This window comes from Nyctereutes procyonoides, unplaced genomic scaffold (assembly GCF_905146905.1).
Source record: "Nyctereutes procyonoides isolate TBG_1078 unplaced genomic scaffold, NYPRO_anot_genome, whole genome shotgun sequence".
Lineage (NCBI taxonomy): Eukaryota > Metazoa > Chordata > Mammalia > Carnivora > Canidae > Nyctereutes > Nyctereutes procyonoides.
This window is the reverse complement of record NW_026575025.1, coordinates 246,084-263,148: the sequence shown is the minus strand read 5'-3', so window position 1 is coordinate 263,148 and position 17,065 is coordinate 246,084. Positions and strand designations below refer to the sequence as shown.

At 35.3% G+C, this 17,065-nt stretch overlaps 2 protein-coding genes across 2 annotated transcripts; both read left to right on the top strand.

Moving 5' to 3' along the window:
• Positions 1–257: 257 nt before the first annotated feature.
• On the top strand, positions 258–1,181 carry LOC129503048 (olfactory receptor 4A15-like). Its single transcript, XM_055314933.1, has one exon. The coding sequence runs from the start codon at positions 264–266 to the stop codon at positions 1,179–1,181; it is 918 nt and encodes a 305-aa protein (XP_055170908.1). The 5' UTR covers positions 258–263.
• A 13,023-nt stretch (positions 1,182–14,204) lies between these two features.
• Positions 14,205–15,155, top strand: LOC129503151 (olfactory receptor 4A5-like). The gene has a single exon (XM_055315127.1). The coding sequence runs from the start codon at positions 14,208–14,210 to the stop codon at positions 15,153–15,155; it is 948 nt and encodes a 315-aa protein (XP_055171102.1). The 5' UTR covers positions 14,205–14,207.
• The last annotated feature ends 1,910 nt before the right edge of the window (positions 15,156–17,065 follow it).

Sequence of the window (17,065 nt, the reverse complement as noted above, 5' to 3'; positions counted from 1 at the left end):
CATTTATTTGTTAATGTGTCCTTTTCTCAGCACGTCTTTAATAACTTTTCTCTCCCTTAACCTGCAAGATTGGTGAGGGTAGGGAACATGTTTTAATCAAGTCTTGTATTGTAATTTCTCAAAGTCCCGGACATAAGAAATGACAATGCCTATGTGTTGAATGAATAAACAGATTGTGTTAAGATTTCAGGAAGTTACCAGGAATAGTTATATTTACAGCTAATTTTGTCTGAACTCTGAAATAAGGACATGCAAAAGAACATATGGAACACAGGAACAATGTGACTGAGTTTGTCCTCTTGGGGCTCACCCAGAGCATCCAAGGTCAGAAAATATTATTTGTTGTGTTCTTGCTCATCTACATCGTGACAATGGTGGGCAACCTACTCATTGTGGTAACTGTGGTGGTCAGCCCAAGCCTGGATGCCCCTATGTACTTCTTTCTTGGTTACTTATCATTTATGGATGCTGTGTATTCTACTACAGTTACTCCGAATATGATTATAGACTTACTCTATGAGAAGAAAACCATTTCCTTCCAAGCTTGCATGTCCCAGCTCTTTATAGGGCACTTATTTGGTGGTGCTGAGATTTTACTCCTGGTGGTCATGGCCTATGACCGCTACGTGGCTATCTGCAAACCCTTGCATTATTTGACAATCATGAATCAGCGAGTGTGTGTTCTGTTGCTGTTGTTGGCTTGGTTTGGAGGGTTTTTGCATGCTGTGGTTAAACTTTTCTCCATTTACAACCTTCCCTTCTGTGGTCCCAATGTCATCGACCACTTCATCTGTGACATGTACCCATTACTAAAACTTGCCTGCACTGACACTTATGTTATTGGCCTCACCGTGGTTGCCAATGACGGGACAATCTGTGTGGTTATCTTTATGGTCCTACTCATCTCCTACGGAGTCATTCTGTACACCATGAAGGCTCTTAGTCAGGAAGGGAGACGCAAAGCCTTATCCACCTGTGGGTCCCATATTACAGTGGTGGTCCTCTTCTTTGTCCCCTGCATTTTTATGTATGTGAGACCTCCTTTTACCTTACCTATTGATAAATTCTTGACTGTGTTTTACACAGTTATCACCCCTATGTTAAACCCCCTAATCTATACTCTGAGAAATGGAGAGATGAAAAATGCCATGAAAAAGTTGTGGACCAGAAGAAGAAAATGAAGCAGAAGAGAAATGTGTTGCCTTTTTTCAATTAAGAGTTGCTCCTTCTAGGAAAGGATTATTTTATTTGTAGTAGATTTCCCCTCAGGTTTAATAAACTTGTACATGATGGAAAGCATGATGTAAGTAATTCCAATTATCAAAATAGACTTCTAAGATTTTCATAAATTCTTAGGTAAATAGATGTTTAGCTTTTGGGTATGAAATGTCTACTTTGAAATTATAAACTTAGTTTCTACATGAAGAATTATGCTATAGGTAATCCTGTACTTCTGTGACATGTACCCATTACTAAAACTTGCCTGCACTGACACATGTTATTGGCCTCACCGTGGACAATTTTCACATGGAAAATGGAAGGAGTGGACTATTTTCACACATTTCCTCTTACATAATGTTTTTTCAAAGTTAATTGTTTTAATCATATATTTCAGAGAAATAATTTTAAAAATTTCACACAAACACTTGGTTCACTCCTTCCATACAAGACAGTCCATACTAATATTTGAAGTATATATCTTATTTTTGTATCTGCAAGATATTTAAGTTTATAATTTTGTTCATATTGCTTAGCACATGATGTTGAAGAGGAATGCTGCTTCTAAGTTATATTGTTAATCATAAGGAAACTAAGTGTAGAAAAATCTGAATAAAAGATGTAGGTATAATAAGTAAGATTTACTTATTTTTCGGAGTGGGGAATCCTATTTTCTCATCAAGTGAAACGGCTTTATTAGGTATTATATTTGTATTGAGATGATCTGTTAATCTCTCCTGATAGTTTAGGATATCTGATAATTTCTCTAACATTTTCCAGTATCCTTATCTCTTCTTTTGCTTAAAGGGTTTCATGCCTCCTTTAGGGGCCTAGGCCCTTCCTTTCACCTATAGAGTTACTTTAATACATAATTTATGAACTTTACATATGCAATACAAAACTGGAAACCAGATATTTTGGAAGCTATCATTGGTAAGAAACATGCTGATAATATGGCATGCCTTTCTTACCTCTGGTGTTAACAGAATGCAGGTTATTAGGTAATAAAGAGGTAATAACATATATTGATTTATTTAACTGATACTTCTTTCATAAACCTCTCTGAATGTGGCTTGAAGAAAATCTCTAATATGAAATCTAATCTAATATGAATAGAAATAGAAATCTAAATAGAAGTAGAAATCTAATATGAAATAATAGAAGAAAATCTTCTATATAATAGAAGTCCCTAATATGGTATGAAGCAGGCAGTCAAAGAAATTCATGGTTCTGCCTTCTTTATTTAGCCTGAAATCATGAGGTGCCCAAGGTATGGGGAATGGAGCCTTTTCACTGGTAAGTCACAGTGTATGAGAAATTTTATATTCCGATTTTCTCAAAAGAGATTTATTTATTTATTTATTTATTTATTTATTTATTTATTTGTGTGTGTGAGAGAGAGAGAGAGAGAGAGAGAGAGAGAGAGATAGCACAAACAGGCAGAGAAAGAGGGAGAAGCAGAGAGCCAGATGTGGGACTTGATCCTAGGACCTTGAGATCATGACCTGAGCTGAAGGCAGACATTTTACCGACTGAGCCACCCAGGCATCCCATACCCTGATTTTTATCCTAGTTATTATTACATGGAGATTTCTTTTGTCATCTCAAAGTCTTCCCAAACACAACACTATTCATTAAATAATAGTAAACATTTTATTTTACCTGAAGTTATATAATTAAGTCATCAGATGTTGCTATAGATGTTTTGTGTTCTCAAAATTCATGAGTTAAGTTCCATATGACATGTGGTATTTGGAGGTGGGATGTTCGGGATATTATTAGGTGATGAGGTCCTATGAATGGGACTAGTGCTTCTTTAAAAAGGGAACCCACGGAATTCACTTGCCTTTTCTGCCATGTGAGGACACAGTGAAAGGACAGTTATCTGTTAACAAAGAAGTATGCTTTCACCAGAGGTGGAATCTGCCAGTGTTGTGATCTTGGACTTCACAGACCCTAGAACTGTGAGAAATAAATGTTGTTGAAGCCACTCAGTCTATGTTATTCTGTTATAGCAGCCCAAGTGGATTTAGACATTTAGTAAATTTCCAAATTTATACAGTTTTCAAGCTCTGAGATAAAAATCCTGGTTAATCCTGTTCATTGGTCGTAAGTTCCCTTACATTAGGGGATGTTATCTTTTAATATTCATTTACTTATTGATTTCTTCTATCACAGCATTCTTGGAAAATTTTATTTACTTTCAGTGAATTTATAAATTTTAACATCTTTTTAAAAAATAAAAATAACTCTCAAAAAAGTTCTCTTTTTAAAACAATCTAGGATTTACCTTGGTTTGTAATGAAAACATATATAAACCTGTTTTCCTCAAACAGGAAAACTGACCTGCCAAGGTTATTATTAATTTTGGTAATAATTTAAATTTTTTCTAACTTAATATGTTACATTTTATGCAACTAGTATGTTTGATTTGAGGCCCATTTCCCCTCCGCTTCTCTTGGTGTCTCCTCTTACTTCTTTTCCTTTGGTGTATTTCCCTACTACTAACATTCTATGTTAGTTATCAAGGATTTTAGTGTGCATTATGCCTCATAGGGATAATCTCCCTTAATCACTCAGCCTTTTCAAGTTTCTTGTGATTTCTAAATATTTATTTTCCTGATAAGCTTTGGGACTATTTTGTGAAGTTTGAAATCTTCCCATAAAATTATATTTAGAACTTTATAACTTGCCACATTGATTTTTAGGAAAATGGCATGTTTTCATATCTTGTTTTTCCATCCAGAATGAGACATGTATTGTGAATGCTTGATCAATGTCTCAGTAAAATTTTTTAATTATCTCCATAGAATGAACATAAATCTTGCCTTTTGGCTTTGTTAATTAAAAATGAGCTTGGCTTATTTATATTTGATTCACATTTTCAATTAGCTGACCAGAAAGGGCTCAGTATCTTTTGCTAGCATGATTCTTAAAGGCATGGACGTATGTTTGTATGCGAATGTACATAGGCTTGCATTTGACAATACACAAATATGTATTCAACCACAGAGATCTATATCTGACCTCATGTAGCTCTGTATTACCACATATAGGTACATATTCAATGATCTGTAGGTCTGTATCCAACTTCACATAAGTGTCTAATGGGAAGACACAGCGGTCTGTATCTGACAACACATGGGAGAGTATCTGACTACCCATATGAATGCACATGTGTATGTATGTGTACTTGATATGATCACACACAGGCCTGTATCTGTCTAGACACAGGGCTATATCTTGCCATACCCAGGTCTGTATCTGCCTGCATGTGAATTTTGGGAGGACTTGACTGAACAATTCTTCTGTCCCATGTGGCATTATGAGGTCCCTCTCTGGTATTCAGCTAATTGCTGGGCTATTAGGAAGTGTGTAAGATGACTTTAGTCATATGAATGGTGCCTTGTTAGGAGAGACTAGAATGACTAGTCTCTTCTGGCTCCTTCTCCTTCTCCAAGTGAGTTTGTCAGACTTGCAAAATGGCAGTTCAGGACTTCCAGAGGGAAGACACAAAACAATTATGCCAGTTAAGATGTCATCCCATCCTGATATGAACTTGAAATTCAGGATCTCAAGTTAAAATCCAGACAGCTATTGTACCAAAAGACTTGACTGAACAATTCTTCTGTCCTATGTGGCAGGAAGGACATGAAGTCCTTCTCTGGTATTCAGCTAACTGCTGGGCTTTCAGGGAGTGTTTAAGATGACTTTCTTTGTGTGAGCTGTGCCTTGGCAGGGATATCTAGAAGACTGAGATCTTTAGGCTCTTTCTTCTTCTCCATGTATCCTGTATCCATGTATCTCCCCATTGAGTTTATCAGACTTGTAAAATGGTAGTTCAGGACTTTCAGAGGGAGGACAGAGAAGGGATTGGGTCAGTTAAGATCTCTGACATGAGCTTGAAGTTCAGGTTCTCAAGTTCTAAATCCAGATTACTTCTGAACTAAATGAAAAACATACCGACAGAATGGGAGAAAATATTTGCAAGTCATATACCTCATAAAGGTTATTATCCAACATGTATGAGGAACTTATGCAACTAAATAGCACAAAACAAAACAAAATAAAACCAAAAAGATGGCCAAAAAATTGGCAAAGCACCTGAAAAGAAATTTTCCAAAGAAGACATAAAAATGGCCAATAGGAACATGGAAGGATGTTCAACATTACTAAGTCATCAGGGATATGCAAATCAAAGCCACAATGAAATATCACCTCATACCTGTTAGGATGGTAGGGTTTTAAAAAAATTAATAGATAACGAGCTGGAGAGGATGTAGATAAAAGGGACACCTAGTTCATTGTTGTTGGGTGTATAAATTTCTTTAGCCACTATGGAAAGCAGTATGGAGATTCCTCAATAAATAAAATAAAAGTACCATATGATCCATAATTGCCACTTCTGTGGGTATATCCTAAAATATGAAATCAGAATCTAGAGGAGATATCTGCACTCCCATGTTTATGGCAGTATTATTCACAATAGCCGATACATGGAAACAACCTAAGCATCCATCAGTGGATGAACAGAAAAAGAAAGTGGAATATGTATACACAAGAGAATATTATTCAACTATTAAAAAAATGATGACCCTGCCAATTGCAACACCATGAGAGACTTTGAGGGCATATGCTAAGTGAAATAAGTCAGGCAGAGAAAAACAAATAATCTATGATCTCATGTGTGGAATTAAAAAAACTTAACTTACAGAAGTCAAGACAATGTGGTTGCCAGGGCCTAGAGGGTTGGGGAGGTGGAGAGATTTAGTCAAAAGGTACAGATTCTAGTTATAAGATGAATAAGTTTTGGGGAGTTAATATACAGCACAATACAGTAGTTAACAATAATGTATTACATAGAAATAATTGCTGAGAGAGTGAATCTTAAATATTCTTACTCCACGTAAAAATTCTAATTGTGAGGTGATATATGTGTTAACTAACCTTATTGTGGGAATAATTTAGCCATATATGGATGTATCAGATCACCATGTTGTACACCTTAAACTTAATACATTACATATCTATTGTATATTATTAAATCAGGGAAAACAAATAAACAAATAAATAGAATTATATGTTATGAAATGAGAAAAGAAATTCTGTATACTAGAAACATGCTGTTTCTTCTATATGCCCTATATACAATTAGGAGGTGTACAACATAACCAAGTAGATACTCCTATCCACAAGGAGGACCATGGTGCTTACTTTTGTGCAAATCTCTTAAAAATTTTGTGAGCTTTTTCTACATTTTCATTGAAGTTTATATGAGGGCCACACCCACAAATATTTTGAGACAGGTTCCTCTCAGGTTGGGCTGGAAGTTGGTGTGCACTGGGATAACACCCTTAAGTCTTAGACATATTTTTTTTTCTAGTTAAGAGACTTTATGAGACACACCTTAAATTTCCCTGGAGTCTTCTACTACTTTGAGATGATATTTATTTTGGTGTCATTTCTTTCTTTGAGAGCTTTTTGCTCTTTGGAGAGTGTGGGATGAGAACCAGTTTTATAATTAAACCCAGCAGGTTTTGTCTCCCTTCATGTTTCTCCTGAATTCTGCTTGAGAACTTGTTACTCTTTTAACTCATTTCTCTTTATCCATCTTTTAACATATCATGCCCTGCTGAGGAAACAGCTGGCATTTCAGTATTCTATTTGGAAATCTCAGTTGAATACATTCAAGGTGGGATAACTTCCATTTTCCACACTCCTATAGGTGAGAGATAGCCAAACTTTTCAAGGGCTTGGTAACATGAATCACTTTTTCTTCAGCCTCCAAGGACAATTTCTCCTGTCTTTTAAAGTTTTAATTACAGATGCCTTGACACCCTTCCAGCTCCCATCCTCTTACAAAAATGTAAAGCCAACACCACATGCTTTACATTTTTTGTTATGGGAACACCACACTTTCAGGTTCCATTTTTTTGGCCTGGTAACCTTTTTCTACATGGCATATGACTCCAAAATTTTGTGACTTAAAACAGCAGCTATTTTAATTTACCTCAAAATTTTGTCAATCAGCAATTCAGGCGGAGGTTGGCTGGGTATTTTTTTTCTGCTTCATGTGGCTAGAACTGAAGTCACTCTGGATTCAACTGGTAACTGAGGGACTGCAGGATCCAGGGCAGCTCCATTCATGTTCAAAGTATCTTGGAAATGGTGACTGAAAGGAACCCAAGGGGTCCCTGTCCCTCTCCCACTAGATGGAGGACCACAAGCAGGATAGTCAGACTTTTTACATTGTGCTCATGGATCTTAGTTGTAGAAAGTGGAAGGAATCAGGATGATTACAGGTTATCTCCAAAACCAGCACAATATCACTTTTACCATCTTCTATTGCTCAAAGCAGGCATATTGCATGCCCAGGTTTGAGGTGGTGGAGAACTAGGTGATGACGTTTAGTGGGAAGTGAACACTTGATGGCAAAGTTATATTGCAGAGCAGCATGTGGGATGGAAGATATTGTATCTATTTTCGGGAAATATAACTGTCCACATCTCTTAAAGTGTATGCTAGAGTTTTATGTATATTGAATTGAATCTGTAGATCATTTTGGAGTGCATAGCATATTAACAGTATTTTATTTTCTGGTTCCGGAGCACAAGGTATCACTTTATTGGGGTGTTTAAAAATTGTGTTTTGTTAATATTTATAATTTTTATTTTAATTCATATTTTTAGAAAGCGTCTCTACTTTTTAAAAAAGATTTTATTTATTTATTCTGACAGATACACAGAGAGAGGCAGAGACATAGACAGAGGGCTCCTTGCAAGGAGCTTGATGCAGGACTTGATTCCCAGATCCCAGGATCATGCCCTGAGTCAAAGGCAGATGTTCAACCACTAATCCACCCAGGCATCGCAATATTTGTAATTTTTAGTGGAGGAATGTTGTGTTTCCCGAAGTGTTTTTGTTTTTCAGATACTAATGTAAAGGGTGATTAACATTTTGTAATTTTTCAATTGTTATGGATATGTAGAAATGTAATTGAATATTTTATTTGGAACTTGTGTCCTAAAAACTCACTAAATTCACTTATTATTTCTAGTAACCTGTGTGGATTCCTTAGAGTTTTCTATGACACAATCATGTTGTTTACAAAAAAGAGGCAGTTCATTTCTCAGAAAGATATGAGTATTTAACTTTTCTATATATCTTTGAGTCTTTTTCAGAAAGTTGTGTTTTTTCCTTTATTTTTCCCACTTTATCTAAGGTAACAAATTTATTGCAATGATGTTTTTCTTAAGAACCATTTATTGTCCTTTTAAAATCTGAAGCATATCTTGATTTTATCTGCTTTTAAATTTCTGATATTGGTAATTTTCTCTTGATTACTTTTGCTAGAAATTTATCAGTTGTATTATAAAAGTGCCAACTTCTGGTCCTTTTAGTTTATTTTATGCTTTCTATTATATTGATTTTCGATCTTCATTACCTCCTCTTTTTTTCTTTATTTTGTCTTTAATTTAGTCCTCGTTTTGTAATTTCTTAAGTTAAAAGCTTAGCTGCCTTTAAAGCTTTATTTTTAACATAAATATGTATTTTAATGGCTCTTTATGTATGATCCTTATCATCTAGAAGACACAATTTACAGCTAAACATATGTAGAGATCAAGATGCTCAATGGAGCCCATCATAACCTATTGAAAAATGAGTGAGTTGAAGCCCTTAGATATTTGATATAGAAGCAGGCTTTTGTTGGAAAATAATTTGTTTCTTATAGAAACAGTTACTCAGTTGACACTGGACTGAAATTAAGGGATTGAATTAATGCACTGAAAATCATTATGATGTCAGTTGACATAGGTTCAGGCCTTGGTCAACGGCATCCATTCCAACACAGAATTAAATAACTGTGACTCCTTCTCTTTTTATGAATTGCAACTTTGACCTCAGTAACTTCCCTCATCCTAAGGCCTTCTCCCTCTGAGCCCCAGGGCCTCTTGATTAGAGATGCTAACAGGTAGAGATAGGACCTCCTTTGTTGCAGACATGATTGGATAAGTAAATCTGAGACTGGTTTTCCTTTCACTTTGGTATAGATAAGACTTGCCTTACTTAAATGTTCTCCTAAATGAAATTCACAATTTATTATTTGTTTGATATATATATTTTTTCTGTTCAAATTAGAGGCTTTTCACACGTTTGACTGTCTGCTAGTCTTTCTTGGCAAGAACCTAGCTTTTTTCCTCTAGGGATTTATCTGGGAAGAAAACTATCCAGAAGGGGTAACTTTATTTGAATTTATTCCAAATATTCTCATAAACTAATGTGTAATGTCCTTACATTCTCTTTCATTGAATACAGTAATGATGTGGAAAGCCATAGGCTGTGCCTGCATATATAAATGGAAAGATTATTTTCCTGATAACAATGGCCCAAGAGATTTCTGAGGATTCAAATATCTGCCCAGGCTGGAGTTCCTCTTCATCGCCTAGATGTTTCTCTGGTGTGCTTTCCTGTTCATATATATCCCTCATAAGTATGTGGAAGGCCCTAATTCTTTGGTATGAAACTGGGGAAAGGTAGAAAAATGCTTTCCATTATGGAAGCAGCCTTAGAGATACATTATGAATAACTGAAGAGATAAAAGAGTTTAGTCATTGGTCTTCCAGGAAGCAAATTTCAGAATTTGTTTTGTTAGGCACAGAGACATGTTAATGTTCATATATATGAATAAAATACTTTTTGGTTGCCTCGCCATAACTGCCTAATAAGAGATTCATTCAAGTAACTAATTTAAGGTTATTTTTAAAAATTTGAGTGTTTTTATATTGGTAAATAAAGGCTTGATCAAGCTAATTTCTACTAGTTAGGCCAATTTTTACATAGTTTTCCCAACATTAGCAGCTTTGTCTTTCTCTGAAGACATTTTCCCCATGAGAATGTTCAACTATCTTTGTACAGTTAATATTTGTGTTGTTTTAAGTGTCTTTGTATTTTAGGCATCCACATGGATAGTTCTACACTCATCTGAAAGACTGAGATGATGGGGAGCCTGCATGGAAATGTGGAAAGTGTGACCATTTGGAACTATTTCTAGGTGGACTGATCAGCCACACATTATTATATGTTCTGTGGTAACACATAGATATGTGAAGTATCTATTGCTACCCACAGTGGTAGAAGCACTATTTTTAACGTCCAGAGAAAAGACCCAAGAAGTAAGTCTTTAAAACAACCAAGGTATATTCAGTAAACATTCATGTTATTTATTTAAATATAGCTAATGCTTAAATATGATATATTTTCATTGGACGAGGTCTGAATTAAGCTGGCAAAAATGAATCTAGCCAGTGTATATAAAATGTGTTTGGTTTTAGTATTATAGCCTGACATGTTTATTGTCCATTTTGCAAATAACAAAGGGGAATATTAAATGCTTTTTAAAAGGTTTTGTTTATTTATTGAGAGAGAGAGAAAACAGGAGAGTGTGTAAGCAGGGGGAAGAGTAGAGGCAGAGAACCTCAAGCAGACTTTATTTTAGTTTAAAATGAACTAATGGATTGATAAGCAACTTTGGCTCATGGGCTATTACTACAGTTACATAGTATTTATATTATGCCAATATTTATAATTACTGTTAGACATTAAATTAGAAAATTTAAAATCACATATCATATCAAGTGTGTTAGAATATAAAAGAATAAAAGCTTATATTAGTTTGGAAGCTTGATGTAGGCTGTTATGTGTGAATCTTAAAATTATCATAGAAACCGTGTTTGTGCATATTTCTGAAAAAACTCATGCTAAGGGGGGTAAATTTTGGTCACTAAGATATAAAACTGTAATTGTATAGTACTGTAGTATTTTTGTTACTGTGGGATCTTAATTTATTTTTTTAATAGAGCCATGTTAACTTAGTGGTTTCAGTTATTAAAGCCTTGTAACATGCTGTCAGTTTTTATAGTATAAAGTCTTTGATGACTTAAACTGTGGAGAATAGTTTATATACTTAATTTCTACATGTGAATAATTTAACTGGCTAATAGATTTATCCTAGTAAAATCCAACACTAGGATTGATAAGATACTTTTTCCTTCAGAAAGTAAGGATTAAAAAATAATAACTGGATATAGACTGCCTTATATCCTTATGTTCTTCAACTGGTGTGGCTTTGTCAATCTAGAGCTTCAACAGTGATAGAACTCCTGAACCAAACGGAATAGTCATGTGAATGAGGCATGTGGACTATTCATCATACCTGGCTTCTAAGGAAAGCTCAGTCTTCTTCTGCACTTATCCTTACCCCCTGCAAAAACTATGGGAATGGAATCAACTTGTCTATATTTGGGACTTAGTAATTCTGTAATTCTCCTGAACACTGAATAACCCAAAAGTTTGGGTTTGTATCTGTAGCTGTACAAGTTTATTCTCATTTAATTTTGTCCTTACTGTTAGATGTAGGGTTTCTGAGGAATCAGGGCTTTTATTCTTTTGGAATTTTCTTTTTTACTGAGATGTGCTCTGTGTTTAATTGTTATTCCTCAAATGCCTCCTCAGTGACCACTGGAAGGCTCACAGGATTTGGCTTCTAGCGCTCTCTCACTAAAGGAGATCTTTCTGAATATGATTTTTCTTTTTTTTAATGTTTTTTCTTAATATTTATTTATTTATGATAGTCACACACACACAGAGAGAGAGAGAGAGAGAGAGAGAGGCAGAAGGAGAAGCAGGCCCCATGCACCGGGAGCCTGATGTGGGATTCGATCCCAGGTCTCCAGGATTGCGCCCTGGGCCAAAGGCAGGCGCTAAACCGCTGCACCACCCAGGGATCCCCTGAATACGATTTTTCAAAGAAAACTAACATCACTTAATTATCACATTAATATTTTTTTTTACCTGTGGATATTCATTTCTTAAACATAATTTCTCCTTCCTGATTTGATACTTTTTTTCTTTCATTTTCTACCTGTCCCCCCCCCCCCAGCTTTCTGCTTGCATCTCGACAAGATACATTTCCTCATAGGTAAATATTACTACTCATATGTAATAAAATAGGCATACAACCTTATTCTATGCACAAAAAGGGGTTCATGAGTTATAGGTACAATATTCTTTTATCCAGAACTTTATCTATAATTCTTGTCAAAATGACAAAGATCCAGATGATTTGTTCTGATGCAATTTAACAGTGAAACATTCAAGAACATTAATAATACTGTATTTGTTGCGCTTTTACCTAGTGCCAGGCATATTCTAGGTGCTTTATTTATTAATAAAACAACAGGCTTAGGAGGTAGAAACTATTATTATCCTCATTCCAAAATTCATGAAACTGAGTCCCAGAGAGTTTAAGTTGCCCAAGGTCGTCTAAATGGTAAGTGTTGGAGCTGGGATTCCAACACAGACAGTCCAGCTCCAGAGTCCACTTTTATTCACTACCATGTTATGCTCTCTCCAAGGATGTTTTGGGTCTTAAATGGGTACACTGAATGAGAAACTTGTAGTCATTATTTGGTCTTTACAATGATCAAATCCCATTTACCACTGGCTAGTATTTTTCAGGGAATAGTGGTTAAGCTTGGAAATTTTTATTTAATTATAAAAATATGAAAAAAAAAGAGAAAAATGTCAGCAGAATAGAAGAGACGAGGCTGCATGAAAAGTATTGCAGAGAGTTGGACTGGAAAGGATTCTGCGATCACCTAGTTCAATCATTTTATTTTCCAGCGAACAGACTGAGACAGGATGTAATTATAGTTAGAAGATGACTCAAGCCCATGCCTTCTCACCCTGGCTTAGAGTTTTCCCCTGAGTGTGCTGCTTTTTACAACCTGGGCACTGAAGTTCTATTTTTTTTTTCTTAAGATTTTATTTATTTGAAAGAGATAGAACACAAGCAGGGGGATGGGCAAAGGGAGAGGGAGAAACAGACTCCCTGCTGAGCACTGAGCTCTGAGGCCAGGCTGGATCCAAGGACCCTGAGATTATGACCTGAGCTAAAGTCAGATGCTTCCCGGAGCCACCCAGGCACCCGAAAGTTCTATTTTTGAGCACTCTCGGTATCCAAGAAGCACTATAAATAAAACCATGCCCTATCTTCCCCTACTTCTTTTTTCAGGGAATGTTTTTCTTGTCTCACTATGTCATTTACCCCAAGGGTTTTGAAAAAAAAAAAAAAACAAGTTAATGTAACAATTTGTGAAAATTGCAAGTCAGTTCAGTTCTATTCAAATATATTTGCTGAAAATCTAGATAGTGTGTGTGGGTTTTTTTTTAATAGTGTATATGTGTTAAGAGTTGTGGGATAGGCAAAGATTAAAGGGTGAGAAATCTCAACTCTTAAAAAGCTAATAGAGAATCAGACCAAATCACTCCCGTGATAGAGAGTGATATGCTAAATAATTTTGTAGTTGTTTGGTACAGCTCAGTCTAGTCATTATGTCAAAGTCTAGTCTGCACAACTAACAGTGAAATATCATAGTATTAAGTGAATTATTCCAGAAAAGCTGCTATTTTTGGTGCTAGATAAATCACAGTGCAAATGTACTTACTCACTGCAAATATTACCACTTCAAAGGACTGACTCTATGCTGATTTGTGTAGAGTTTATTGCCACCACCAGAAAGTAAGTTTCTGGAGAGCAGGAATCTTTTCCTTGTTTGTGGCTGCTGACTTCTGTGCCAAGAGCTGACATATTTTAAATAAGGCTATAATAAATATATGACTAGATTTAGGCTTTTGATTGCTCTTTTCTATAAATGATCCACTAAGACTTAGAGAAAGAAATTCTTACTTGTAGGCCAACAAAATCACCTGACAGAAATAGAATTGTCAAGGGAAAGTGTAATGGGCTTTTTGGAAGAAGAACTCAATAGGTATCACTAAATGTTTATTACATGTAAACTGCTGTAGAAAAAGATATAATGATGAAGACGTATTCTTAACAATGGACATATTTATGGTCATGTTCATGATTTCATTACAGGTCCTGTTCTCAGCTCTCAACCTTGAAACAGGCCTTATAGAAAGAGTACATGGGAAATAATAATAATGTGACAGAATTTGTCCTCCTTGGCCTCACTCAGGATCCTGAGGGGCAGAAAGCATTATTTGTCATGATTTTACTCATCTACATTGTGACAATGGTGGGCAACCTACTCATTGTAGTGACTGTTTTTGGCAGCCCCTCTCTGGGCTCCCCCATGTACTTTTTCCTTGCCTATCTGTCACTTATGGATGCTGTTTATTCCACTGTCATTTCACCTAAATTGATTATAGACTTACTCTGTGACAAAAAGACAATTTCCTTCCCAGCTTGCATGGGTCAGCTCTTTCTAGAACACTTCTTTGGGGGTTCTGAGGTCTTCCTTCTGGTCATGATGGCCTATGATCGCTATGTGGCCATCTGTAGGCCACTGCATTACTTGACTGTTATGAATCGACAGGTTTGCATCCTGCTGATAGTGGTGGCCTGGATTGGAGGTCTTGTGCACTCTATGGTTCAGCTTCTCTTTGTGTACAGCCTCCCATTTTGTGGCCCCAATGTCATTGATCACTTTATCTGTGACATGTACCCATTATTAGAACTTGCCTGCACTGACACCTACTTAATAGGCCTCACTGTGATTGCCAACGGTGGAGCAATCTGTATGGTCATCTTTATCCTTCTACTCATCTCCTATGGAGTCATTCTAAATTCTCTTAAAAGTCACAGTCCAGAAGGGAGGCGCAAAGCCCTGTCTACCTGCAGTTCCCACACCACAGTGGTTGTCCTTTTTTTTGTTCCCTGCATTTTCATGTATGTTAGACCTGTTTCTAACTTGCCTATTGATAAGTCTGTAACTCTGGTTTATACAGTTATCACTCCCATGTTAAATCCTTTAATATATACCTTGAGAAATTCAGAGATGAAAAATGCTATGGAAAAATTCTGGTGTAAAAATTTAACAAAAGGTAGAATAAGAATGTGTCACCTAAACTGAATACACTTATTTTAATTCTAAAGCAAGAAAAAAGGTAGTAAATTCTAACAATGGATTTAGCCAATTCAATGGATTCTCTAGAGATATTTATTTTTATTTTATACAAAGTCATCAAAAAATAGAATAAATTATCTTTTGAAGTAAGAATCAATCTGATAGGTAAATGGATGGATAAAAGGCACAGGTATTTTTCCAATTATAAGTAAAAATAAAATTAATTTCACTTTGTAGCCGTATTTTTCTTGGCTCATATCAAAATGGGTATTTAGAAATGAATTTTTAAGTTTAAAATGTGAAAAGCAATTACCTTTGAAAATTTACTCTCACCCAAATTAATGAGAAAACAATTTGGCTAATACTTAGAATAAGTTACTGGGGCCAAAAGAGTGGTTTCTATATTTTAATGTTCATTATTCTATCAGTGTGGCAACCTTCTGTACCTGCATTGTGCATCCTGCCTTTAAAATTATTTCCATTCCTCAGGTCAGTGCTTATGCTTCTGTAGTTCAAGACATTTATTTATATGGAGGATGATATAGTGTTTGGTTAGACACTATCAGCGAGCAATTTTGTTAAATGGGATGTTGGATGTTTTCACATGTTGGGATGAAACTGTGTGGGATAGTTGATGATAAAAACAGATTCTAGTTCTCGATCTGAGCACAGAAAACCATACTCAGCCAAATTATAAACATATTTTTATCCTTTCCCTCATTAGTTATTAGGTACATTTTTGCAATTCTTCAAAGAATAGATAGAACTGTTTATTTTGTTTTCATGATACTGAAGATATGGGTAAAGAAAGACGGGATGAGCACTGGGTGTTATTCTATATGTTGGCAAATTGAACACCAATAAAAAATAAATTTATAAAAAAAAAGAAATGCATTATTTTGCATAACAATGTTTCCCAAAAGTTGTATTCAACTTAAATACTTTGTACTTATAGACTTAGCAATGTTTTCTCTGGTCTAAACAAAATTTGTTTTTCACAGTTATGCAAAAAATACCGATAACAGGTTTTTCTGTCTGCAGTCCATCCTGGAACACTGTAAACTAGGAAGAAGGGGCAGCTGAGGTGGCTCAGTGGTTTAGCACTGTCTTCAGCCCAGGGTGTGATCCTGGAGCCCCGGATTGAGTCCCACATCCGGCTTCCTGCGTGGAGCCTGGTTCTCCTTCTGCCTGTGTCTCTACCTCTCTCTGTGTGTCTCTCATGAATAAATAAATAAAATCTTAAAAAAAACTAGGAAGAAAATCGAACTGCTTTCATTGTAACATGGAGTATCATCTATGATTTATAAGAATTTTCTAACTAAAAAAACTCTAGAACTTTTATTTTAAAATTGTATTAAGCATTTTTTTCATGCATATTGATAATATATGCAATTAACTTTTAAATATTGTAGTCTCTTAGAAGAGCTAGAAAAAAAGACAAAAACAAAACCTAAGACCAGTAGAAGGGAAGGAATAATAAAGATTAGAGTAGAATAATAAAGATTAGAGTAGAAATATAGTGTGATTTAGTCTTTTTAGATTTGTAATATATATTATGTCTCTGTTTATGAGATTTAACCAGGGGGTTCTTCAGTATGTACTTGAAGAAAATGTGTATTCTATTTTTCTTGGATGGAATGTGATATCTATATGTATATATCTAAAAGATAATATATATCTTTTAGAACCATGTATTCTGAAGTATGCTTCAAGCAAAAATGTTATTGTTGAAAAAAGAACTTAACTGAGGGTACTCATTTAAAATAAAGATTGTCAGAGAAAAGGTGTTTGGGGAGAATGGGTGAAGTAGGTGAAGGGGATTAAGAGTACATTTATCATGATGAGCACTGAGTAATAACATTTAGAATTGTTGAATCAGTATATAATACAGTGAAACTAATATAACACTATATGTT